The 12,223-nt window shown below is 43.5% G+C and overlaps 1 protein-coding gene across 1 annotated transcript in view; it reads left to right on the top strand.

The window, feature by feature from the left end:
* The window catches only part of SRBD1 (S1 RNA binding domain 1), a 214,186-nt gene extending 202,229 nt beyond the window's left edge, over positions 1–11,957 (top strand). Inside the window, exons 22-23 of the mRNA XM_006272172.4 lie at positions 5,502–5,686; positions 10,958–11,957. Of these exons, the coding sequence (XP_006272234.1) occupies positions 5,502–5,686; positions 10,958–11,247 (475 nt within the window). The 3' untranslated portion in view covers positions 11,248–11,957. The remainder of the gene's footprint in view (positions 1–5,501; positions 5,687–10,957) is intronic.
* The last annotated feature ends 266 nt before the right edge of the window (positions 11,958–12,223 follow it).

Genomic DNA, 12,223 nt, shown 5'->3' with positions numbered 1-12,223 from the left:
TATTATTTAGAATTGTGAGTCAGGAGGCTCGCTGTTTGTAGGGATTGTCACGTTACATCTGCCATGTCAGTCAAAGCTCAGACAGCTGTTGCCTGTCACTAGTGTTCTGGTGTGGCATTGTCCATCTATCAACACTTACAGTCAGCAGCTCCTGCTTAGCTGTGATCTGAAGAGCATGCTTCCCAGACATACAGACATTTTCAGTACCATCCTTACAAATGCTTCAAAAATTCTTTTCCTGTAGAGAGGGAAATTGTGCATGCCATTTATTATTTGGATAGTCCTTTCTTGGCTTGTAGCCTGTAGATTAGGTGAATTTATTAGTCTACCACCATTATTTATTTAAATTAATATGTTTTAAAATAAATGGGGTCACAGTAATAATGATATATTTAAATTTGTTTTGATATTTACATTTTTATTTGATATTTATATCTGACGAGCCAAAAAGTCTTTTAAAATAGTTAAGTAGCAGCAAAACTTGAAATCTGTTCAATTAAGAAAAAAATGTAAGGAGTCTTCCAGACCAGTGCCTGCCCCTGAAACTTTTTGCCAGTTTTCTGTGGTTTTATTGTAATACGTTCATTGTTTTAAAAATACTTTCTATACCCTGACAGTGTGTAATAGACCCTGACTATAAAAGGGAAATACTTAAACTGCTGTCAGATGTAAAAGGAAAGTGAAAAGCAGAATTTTTTTTTTATCTAATCTTTTTCATTTGCAGCAATCTTATGTGCTGAAGTCTTGTGACAAAAAACTGGACAGGAATGATTAATTTACACTACTTGCTTAATTAAGCCACTTTTGTGACGCAAGGAGCATTATTTTAACAGATAAAGTGCCCCTTAACCAAAGATTGGTGAACTATGTGAGTTAACTATACATTTGTTCTCATTTTCTGAAAGGAAAAATAAGTTATTCCCATGATGAATATTAATTTATGATTTGTAACTCTATTCAGTAATTAGATCAAAACAAAAGCATGCCCCTCTTAAAACAAAAGCAAAAGGAATATGGTAAACTTACTTTTTTAGTTGATAGTTGCACCACAGAGATACCATATATTTGGTTCCAAGGGAAGGGAGTCACTAGTTTTTCTTAATGGCTGAAAACTGGGTACAAAGGTAGATACAGTACAGTGGGAAGAGAACATGAATTATGTTGTCAAAGAGACCCCTCAAGTAGAAGTAGCACAAAATTTCTTGCCAAAGAAAATACTTACCTCGCTTTTGCCTTGAAGGCAGAGCACTGCATTTGGAAAAGAATGGAGGTGTACGGCTTTAAGGCAATGCCGGAAGGCTTTCTATCTCTGAAAGCTTAGATGCTTACAACTCTCTGGTGTTCAGTAGATGTACCTGTTTGCTCTACTCCCCTTTATGACTTGCAGTATACTCCCACTTCTCTCACTAGTTTAGAGGTGGCACAAGGTATGGGGCACATGGGGAAGAGTATAGAGAGAACACTTCTCTGCAGTCATGCCTGACTGCTGTGCAGAACATATGCAAGGTAAATGGAAAGTGTCTTGTGCTTTCCCATTTTGTTGACTTGCAACTTCATAAAGGACAGACTGTCAATTTTGATAAAGTCATGTTGGTATACCATACTGTTCAGTGGAATAAGTCTCTTACTGAATATCCAAATTCAGAGGTGCAACAAGCTCATTCAGTACTAGGGTTTGTGGGAGGAGGGGGGTGCAGGTTACCACAATAGAGAGGGGTGGGAGGAGGTGAAAGGAAGGCAAGTCTCACCTACCAGGGTCTCTGCATACTCAAGGCAGCTATAGCCTGCTATATGGCACAGACTCCCTTGGGTGGGATGGGGTGGAAGGAGCACAGTTCTACTTTCTTCCCCACCCCCGATTACACTGCTGGGTGCAGGGCTGAACTGCCTGGTTCCTGTGGCTGGGCAATGCAGAGTGCTGCTGCTTTGTCAAAGATTCCCAGGGGGATTCTGGTGCCCCCTCATAGACGGCACTTGGGGCTGGTGCCCCTTCTCACCATCCTTTCCCCACTCCCAGTTACATCACTGTCCAAACTAGGTGGCATATGTTACATCTAGCTCTGAGAAAAGGACATATTGCTCCATTTGAGAACTATTATGTAGCTCAGCCTATTGAGTGGTGCCTCCCTGTTCTCACAATATTAATTTAAAAACAACTCATTTTCCAGTTGATTGACATTTAGCTATTGTTTCTGCTAAAATAGATTTTGATGCATTTTAAGAAATAGGGTTGGTTTTATTGACATCCAAGCTATTCTGTTATGTAGAGTGTGTGTGTCATATTATGTAATTGATTGCCCAGCAGCTTTGGTAAGGGTGTATGCACTTTTATTATTGACTATAATTATTCATGTGACTAGAGTGCTGTCATGGATGGGTAGAGCTTGTCCAGGAAGGAGAGGCCAGACAAAAAAGGAGGAGGAGTTGCCATATATATAACAGTGATGCACACATGTCCCAAGGTGCAGTATAAACTGGAATGTAGTCCTGTTGAAAGCATTTGGATAAAAGTCAGGGAAGAGCTCGTGAGTGTCAGCTATAGGCCTAGAAAGCAGGAGGAGGTGAATGAGGCCTTCTTTAAACAACTGACACAAGCTTCCAAATCGCATGACTTGGTTCTCATGGGGACTTCAGTTATTAGGACAGCTGCTGGAAGGGAAACACGGCAGTGCACAACCAGCCCAGCAAATTCCTAGACTATGTGAGGGTAACTTTATTATACAGTTGGTAGGCAGGCCAGGTAGGGGGAAGTTCTTTTTGACGTACTGCTCAGAAACAGAGGACTTGGTTGAGAATGTGAAGGTGAAAGTTAACTTGGGTGACAGTGACCACAACATGATAGAGTTGAAGGACACTTGTACACATGACGGGGGTTTAGTCCCCTAAATTGAAACAGTGGGTTTTTAATTGCTAAAATTAAAAAAAAGAAACAGCGTTTCAATTTAGGGGCTTCCATCACCGTTATGGTGAGGGGCCTGATTTTTATTCCCCCTCCCCTCCCCAAGAGCCTGCTGGTGTCTTCCGCAGCCAGGGGGTGAGCTGCTGGGTGGCCAAGCAACCCATAGCTGCAGGGGCCCTGGTCCTTCCTTCCATGGTGGCAGCACCCCCCGGCACTGCCTGGGTAATCTACTAGCAGGCGGGTGCTGTCCAGAGGGTGCTGCCGCTATGGAAGGAAGGTCCAGGGCCCCCCACAGCTCAGGGCCCCATTGGTAGCTTAGCCCCTGGCAGAAGGCAATCTAGTTATGGATACAGAGAAGGCTTAAGTATTTAAGATCTTTTTTACTTCCATTTTCACAAATAGGGGCAGCTACCGGATGATGAGTGCAGTTGGGAGCAATGATAGGGAAGGAGACAAACAGCTTAGAGTTGTAGAAGAACATGTTAGAGACTACTTAGAGAAGCTAGATCAGGTGTGAGCAAAACACAGCAGAGGGGCTTTATCTGGCCCATGGTGGGTCCTTCAGTCCTGCCTGGCCCACGTGCTAGCCTGCACCTGCTCCAGACTGGCCTGCCCACACTGAGCAGTAGCAGCAACAATAGTGGCTGGGCAGAAGCTGCTGCTCAGTGTGGGGGAAAAGTGGCCCCTCCCCTTCACTGCTGCCAGGCCCTTCTTGCTGCAACCGCCTTGAGCCCATGCCTGGGGGGAGTGAGGCAGAGGGGCCGCTTTTCCTCCACACTGAACAGCAGCTTCTCTCTGGCTGCTGCCACTGTGCAGCATGGGTGGGCACATCTGGAGCAGATGCAGGGTGAGCCAGGTTCGGGGCTGTGCACACGGATTATCGCTGGTTTGCTCTGGCCAGGGTAAGTCTGCAGTGGGTGTGGGCTGGGCCAGAGTTGGAGCTGTGCGCTGTTGGCGGGGAGGAGCTGCAGGGCACATGGGCTTCAGGCTGTTGTGGGCAGGAGGGGTGGGGTGCTGACCAACCCATGGTAGCTCCCAGAACTGCTTATGTGGCTGCTGGGCCCAAATAATTGCCTGCCCCTGAGCTAGATGCTTTCAGGTTGGCAGGTCTGGATAGGATGCACCCTGGGGTACTGAAGGAATTGGCTGAAGTAGTTTCAGAGCCATTGGATATCCCCTTTGAGAACTCATGGAAATCAGGTTGGGCCTCAGATGACACTAGAAAATACTAAACATACATCTTTAAGAAAGGGAAGGAGGAATATCTTGGAAACTACAGACCTTGATACTTGGAAAGCTCATGGAGCAGGTCCTCAAGGAATCTAAGCACCTAGAGAAGAGTAAAATAATCAGGAGCAGCCAGTGGGGATTCACCACTGATTTCTTGATTTCCTCTCATGGTAAAGGGACATGCTGTATGGATGTGGAGAGGGCAGTGGATGCTGGTATATTTGACTTTAACAATGCTTTTGACACTGTTTCATTAAAAAAGCTAAGGAAATACAGACTGGCAAAAGTAAGTATGTACTGTAAGATGGATCCATAACAAGTTGGATCAATAATATACTCAACAAGCGGTCATCAATGGCTAGTTGGCAGAAGGTATCAAGTAGAGTTCTCTAGGGGTTTGCCCTGAGTTCCATTTGTTTTAATATCTTCATTAATGATTTGAATGCTGGGATCAAGTACACATTTAGTAAATTTGCAGAAAACACCCAGTTGAGTAGAGTTGCAGATGCTCTGGAGGGTAGGGTTAAGATCCAGAATGACCTGGATAATCTGGAGAAATGGTATGCAATCAATCAGATGAAGTTCAACAAAGACAAGTGCAAAATCCTGCACTTGGGATGTAGTAGTTGCATGCACAACTGCAGACTGGCATGACTGGCCAGGCTTCAGTACTAAAGAGAAGTACTAAAGAGAAGGATCTAGAGGTTATAGTAGACCGTACAAGCCAACAGTGTGCTCTTGTAACAAAACAGAACAAAAAAGCTGACAGCATACTGGGTTGTAGTATCACTTGCAAATCAAGGAAAGTGATTCTTTCCCCCGATTAGCACTAATGAGGCCTCATGTGGAGTACTGTGTCCATTTTTGGACCCCACACTTCAAGAAGGATGTGAACAGTCTTGAAATAATCCAAACAGAAACAAGTAGGTACCTGGGAGGCAAAACTTACAAGGAAAAGCTAAAAGAACTAGGGTTATTTACTGTATAGAGCTGCTGATCCGAGCCTTTGTTTTCAGTCATTCTTAACCTTCTCCAGAAAGATATTTTTCAGGCTGAAACTACAAGTTTGGTCTTAGTCCGAAGGCAAATAGAAAAATGTGGAATGTTTGGTTATACGCTTAGGAAATACATTTTTTTTAAACGTATAAATGTAAAATGTAATGTTTAAAAAATAAATAAATAAAGCAATACAATGGGGAGGGGGTTTGGAGAAGAGGGGGTTGTGCCTGTGCCTCATCAAAAATAGGTGAAACTTAACATTTGGCAAGCTTTCAGTCTTCACTGACAAATATTACAAATAACTCTATTGATTTTTATGGGGTTTCTCTCTCTCTCTCTCTCTCTCTCTCTCTCTGTCTCTCTAACTTGCAAGGTTTTTAACATTCACTGGAGGAAATCCAAATGATATAGGAAAACCTGACATGCAACAAAAAGTAAATTCAGTAATTCAAAAGGAAGGAACAGAAGGAGCAGCAAAAATGCTAAACACAACAGTACATACACTTCAGTTGATCATTGATGGCCTGACTCAGCCTGAAGGCTTTGACATCCGAACAGGTAAGAACCGAATGCCCTACCTTTGAAGGCAGTTGGGTTGTAATCTGAAATTAGATAGCTTTAGATCCCATTTTTTTCAGACTGCACGCTTTCTTCTTCTAAGATTTCAATGAATTTAGTGGATGTGCAGGACAACTAACTCCCTCCCTTTATCCTATCTGAGAAAAGTACTATAACACAGTGTTAGTCAGATAGTATTTGCCTGCTCAGTGATTAAGGAGTGTGAATCCTGTCTTAAATCAGGGCCTTTGAGCCAAAGGAAGGTGGGCTGTATGGCTCTTAACAAATGAGACTGTTTCAGTATGTTGACTCTGTACTGATTAAATATACTGTTGGCTTTTCATTATCGGAGAATAATGAGACCAAACTTAAACAGTAGTAATAAAGATATATGGATCAGTAATGTAACATACTGATTTATTGTCACACATAGTGCCTTGAGAAAAGTTTAATTATAGTGCATGGTTCATGTCCCACTGCTGGTCAGATCTTTGCAGCAGTGTAGAGCAGGTTTGGGGATGAGAATAATGAGAAAGGTGGAGGAGAGTAATATATCTTTTGATTAATGAACCTTATAGTTAAATGAACTCGATTCTCATACAATTGCAAGAGATAACGCTAAGTCTAAAAAACGCACTTGTGATAAATTGTAGACTGGTGCTAAAAGAAAAATACACTTCAGTAGTATAGGATATAACTGTGTTGGTCTAAAGACCTTGTCAGCCTATACACTTCACTAAGCGTTCATTACCTAATTACAGCTTTATGAATATATCCCACACTTGATCATGAACACACATTTCTAATGTTATAGTACTTTATGATGGAACAATCGTGTCAGTTTTACAGACAAATGGAATATCTAGCAACAGGCGTACGATTTATTACTTAACAACAAAATATACAACAGTTCTTAATAGAGATATTTAGTATTTGATATACCTGCTGTGGCATCATAGTGAGAAATTTTTAGAACAACTATTAGTGTAGACAGGGCCTGTGCCTAGGCTGATTTATGTAGCAGTTGTATTCAGAAGCTATTGATGAACACATTTGTTGCAGTTTTCTTATTATAAATAAGAACTGAGTTTGTTTTGAACTGACCTAACACAAACCAAAGCACTGATTGCTGTGGAGTCAATTGCCATTGTAGGAGGATGATCCAGTGTTGACAGTCACTATTCGTCACAGTAGGCATCCTCTCATTAGCTGTGTCTAGCTGTCATTCACTTCCTGTGCAACTTCCTTGGGGAAAATGGTGTTGATACTGCCTGTAAAGATGCACTGCAGTTCACTAGAGATGAATTACTGGGCCTATGCAGACAAAGCTGGTGTATGTGAAACAGAGTTGAGGAGTTCCTAAGTGGTTCCTCCAGTTTGTATTGAAATATGCCATTGTTGTGTGCTTAGTGTTCCTGAAGCAGCTTAATACAAAATGAAACGCTAAAAAATATTTAGAGGGAGACAGAAAAAACAATTTTAAAACCATCATCTGACTGGATACTCTCTTAAGGTCTGATCCAAAGCCATTCAGGCATTGAGCTCACTAGGTTTTGGCCGTAGGCCCTTCACTTGTATTTTATTTCTTAAAAGACAATATGGGGAACTGATTTTTTTAAATGAGTTTGAAACTCCTACTGCTAACTTAGCACAGGCATGTTCTTAATTTAATTTCACAGACTCAGTGCATGAGAGAAAAGAAAAGCACCTCTAAGGAAAGACTGTGAGTCAGGTATTAAGGGTGGCAAAAAGGAAAAGAGAATTTGGTAAATGATCAGCAAGTGAGAAGAAAATAATGAGACACGTTAAGTCCTGCCCATTCCCATTGTTTTACTATGGGAACTTGAATATATCAACACTGTGTATAAAATTATATTTCATTCATGTCAGTGGCAATGAAGAGTGACTTCTCTGATGGGAGAGATCCGAAGGCTCACAGAAACCTGGTGGGACCCTACCTACGACTGGGCGGTGGGAATTCAGGGGTACACCCTATATAGAAGAGACAGGACAGAGAAGAAAGGTGGGTGGGGTTGCTCTGTATGTCAAAGAGCACCTCACATCATCAGGGATTAGCTTCAGGTTAGAGGAGGGTCGGACAGAGACAGTATGGGTCAAACTACAAGCGGGGCGTGGCGAAAGGGACCTTACGGTGGGTGTCTACTACAGACCACCCAACCAGGGGGAAGAGCTGGACCAGGACTTCTCCAGTCAGTTTATGGAGGCGGTTAGGTCAAGGGATGTTATTGTCATGGGTGACCTAAGCTACCGAGACATTTGCTGGGAGGAGCAGACAGCCAGGTCTGACTGCTCACATAGGTTTCTGGCTGTATTACAGGACCTTCACCTTATCCAGGAAGTGCACAGCCCCACTAGGGGTAACACCTTGCTGGACCTGGTCCTGGCCACGGGGGATGACCTGGTGAGGGGAATGCAGGTCCTTGACCACCTGGGCAATAGCGATCATCACCTGCTGGATTTCAGTATCCAACGCAGGGCATCTAGGGCTCACACCAAGGCTAAAGCCCTTACTTCAGAAGGGCCAACTTCAATGATCTTAGGAGACTAGTGGGGGAGGCACTGAGGGCCCAGAAGGTAGAGGAGATATGGGAGTCCATGAGGGATGGTCGTACCTTAAAGGGGCAATCCTCCAGGCCCAAAGGATAACAGTCCCTGAGAGAAGCAAAGTGGGTAAGAGTGCTCAGAAACCCCTTGGCTCAGCAAGGGCATTCAGCAATGCCTGAGGACTAAAAGGGGGGCGTACAACCCGTGGAAGGGAGGAGCTATCACCAAGGAGGAGTACTCCTCGGCCTGGGAGTGTAGGAGGGCTATTAGGAAGGCCAAGGCAGAGATGGAACTCAGGCTAGCGTCCAGGATTAAGGACAACAAAAAGTCCTTTTTCAAGTACATTGGGAGCAAGAAGTGGGCACCAGACAATGTAGGGCCCATGCAAGATACAAACAGTAATCTGGTGGCCACGCCAGACAAGAAAGCTGATATTTTTAACAGTTTCTTTGCCTCTGTTTTCCTGAACAGGGACCAGGATATCCCACCTACCAGAGGTAGGGACAATCTTGGGGATAGCTCTATCAAGCCTTCAGTCAGTGCAGATGTAGTTAGGGATCTTCTGGAAGGGCTGGACATTTTTATATCTGCAGGTCCAGATGCCCTCCACCCAAGGGTGTTGAGGGAGCTGGCAGGGGTCATCGCAGAGCCTTTGGCCCGGCTGTATGAGCATTCGTGGTCATCTGGCCAGGTGCCGGGGGATTGGAAACTGGCTAATGTGGTCCCTATTTTTAAGAACGGGAGTAAGGAGGACCCAAGTAATTATAGGCCTGTAAGCCTCACCTCGGTGCTCGGGAAGCTCTTGGAGAGGATCATCAAGGAGCACATCTGTGGGGAGCCTGCAGGGGAGATCATGCTCAGGGGCAATCAGCATGGGTTCGCCACAGGCAGGTCCTGCCAGACCAACCTGATTGCCTTTTACGACCAAATAACTAAATCCTTGGATGATGGTGTCGCTGTGGACATAGTCTTTCTAGACTTTAAGAAGGCCTTTGACACAGTCTCTCACCCCATTCTCATCAATAAATTAAGTGACTGCGGCATTTATGCCTGCACAGTTGGATGGGTAAAAAATTGGCTGATAGGGCGCACCCAGAGAGTACTGGTGGACGGGTTGTACTCAACCTGGAGAGATGTGAGCAGTGGGGTCCCCCAGGGCTTGGTCCTGGGGCCCGCACTGTTTAACATCTTCATCAGCAACTTGGACGAGGGGGTGGAAAGCACGCTGTCCAAGTTTGCTGATGACACTAAGATGTGAGGTGAGGTGGACACACTTGAAGGGAGAGAAAGGCTGCAACTAGATTTAGACAGACTACAAAAGTGGGCAGACGAGAATAGGATGGGGTTCAACGTAGACAAATGCAGGGTGCTGCACCTTGGGAGAAGGAATCCACAGCATACATACAGGCTGGGGAGTTCCCTTCTTGAAAGCACAGAGGCAGAAAGGGAGTCATTATTGACTCCAAGATGAACATGAGCCGCCAATGCCAGACCGCAGCCAGCAAGGCCAGTCATACCTTGCCATGCATCCAAAGGTGCATCTCAAGCCGGTTGAGAGAGGTGATACTCCCCCTCTATGCGACTTTGGTCAGGCCGCAGTTGGAGTACTGCGTCCAGTATTAGGCGCCGCACTTCAAAAGGGATGTGGCCAGCCTGGAGAGGGTTCAGAGGAGGGCCAACTGCTTGGTGAGAGGGCAGCAGGACAGGCCCTACGAGGAGAGACTGAAGGACCTGAACCTGTTCAGCCTCAGCAAGGGGAGGCTGAGGGGGGACCTGGTGGCTGCCTACAAGCTCATCAGGGGGGATCAACAGCAAATAGGCAGACCTCTTTTTCTCCCCAGCACCACCTGGGGTGACGAGGAACATTGGTCATAAGCTGATGGAGAATAGGTTTAGGTTAGAGATCAGAAGGCAATATTTTACAGTTAGGGTGTCCAAAATCTGGAGCCAACTTCCCAGGGAAGTGGTCCTCACCCCTACCTTGGGCAAATTCAAGAGGAGGTTGGATGATCACCTGTCTGGGGTCTTGTGAACCCAGCACTCATTCCTGCCTGTGGCAGGGGGTCAGGCTAGATGATCTGTTCAGGTCCCTTCTGACCCTCGCTACTATGAAACTATGATGTCAGAATTACTCACGTGTCAGACATGTAAATGAGTGGTGAGTCTCTGGAGATATCTGAAAGTTTGAGTCAGCTCTTTAAATAACTTTTCTGTTGCTTAAAGGTGTCTTCAGACTAAATATCTACCTTGTTTTGTTTAGTTATATATACTTTTGTACAATTACATTATGATTCCTGAAGTTCTGGCAAGGAGCACCTGAAAAAGATAGCCCATCTTCTGACCAAATGACGAGTGATTTCCAGTACATTTCATATTTCCAGTACATTGTTGTACAACCATTTGTTAAAAGCAAACAAATTATGTTTGCCCTTTGTGGGGTAATTTTTTGCTAAAGGCTTTCTGTACTTTGTAACCCATTTAGCATAAGTTTTTTCTAAATGACCACACAAAGCATAAACACAATAGGAAAAAAAATCAGTTGCATTATAGAGATGGCCCTTATTTAAAAGCTTAATGAAACTGTATTTGAAACCTGGTAGTTTCTTACAATAGGAAGTTTCTTACTGGAAGTCAAAAGTTTAACTGTATTATTGTCTTGCTGATGTCCTATTTCAAAAACTTGATTTTTCTCTCTCTCTACTTTAGATTTTGATAAGCCTGATTTCAAAAGAAGCATAGTCTGCCTTGAAGACTTAAGTGTTGGTGCTGTTCTCACAGGAAAAGTAGAGAACGCTACTCTCTTTGGAGCTTTCGTTGATATCGGTGTGGGTAAATCAGGGTTGATTCCAATTAGGAACATAACAGAAGCAAAACTTTCTAAAGCAAAGAAGAGGAGAAGTCTTGGTTTAGGTCCTGGAGAAAGAGTAGAAGTTAAAGTGCTCAATGTTGATATCCCTCGATCAAGGATAACTTTGGATCTTATTCGTGTTTTATGAGGATTTTCTTTTTTTTTTTTTACCAGTTACCAAACATTTCATTTTAAAAGTTCAGTATTGTCCCCAGTGTTCGAAAGATTACAGTTCAAGCATTTATTGATTAAATTGGAAATGCTGGGATTAGTCCAATTTTTAAAATCTTCAGTCTCACTTTTTTTATTCCAAATTTCCTTAATCCCTCCTTTTAACGGTCGCTGGCGGTAGCTATTAACTTAAAGTAGCCTCCTAAATAAATATCCCAATATGCTGCCAAAACAAGTCTTTCACCTGTTTTGTTCTCAAGCAGCCTTTGGTCAGTATTGTTCCGCCAGATTCATCTACTTTTGTTCAGAATGAAAAACGGGCATATTATTGGCCTGCTTTCCTGCTGTTTTCTGAAGAAGGACTTAAAAGTTGTACCTTGTGGTAGTTAAGGCAGCATCTTTGAAATGGACTTTTGTGTTATTTATACTTGACAATTAGACCAAGCAGCGTATAAGCCTAAAATTTGAGCATGTTGTTAGTACCGTTATTGGATCAGATATTTTCTACTTTTTTTTTTATTTGGGCTGTAGTGAAAGAGGTTGTGCTATTTTTTAATGATTTGGCCAGTTATCAGCATTTAGGTACCTTTTCTGCCTTAAGCACATTTTCTTGAAAAAAAGATGTTGCAAAACCCCTTTTCTTTTCTTTTTTCTGTACCTTTACAGAATAAAACTTTTCTGACCAGCTTTGCTCAGTGTTTTCATTGCACTTGGCATCTGAGCAATCTCAAGGCAGTCTCTACCCAGCAGCCATGGTGTGCAGACCAACAGGATTCTGGTTCAGCAAAGATAACTGTGTGAAGAGGCACTTATTAGACCATTATATCACTTAATTGCCTTTCAGGGAGGGGGGCTCCCTCCCCTTATTTCAGATATTATTTTGACCAGAATCAATGGAACTAGAGATTTCTTGGCACACCACAGGAAGGATTCAGCATCTTGTAGGATCTAAC

This window comes from Alligator mississippiensis, chromosome 1, assembly GCF_030867095.1.
Source record: "Alligator mississippiensis isolate rAllMis1 chromosome 1, rAllMis1, whole genome shotgun sequence".
Lineage (NCBI taxonomy): Eukaryota > Metazoa > Chordata > Crocodylia > Alligatoridae > Alligator > Alligator mississippiensis.
Note: the sequence above shows the minus strand (reverse complement) of the source record. Positions and strands in the feature narration are given on the sequence as shown.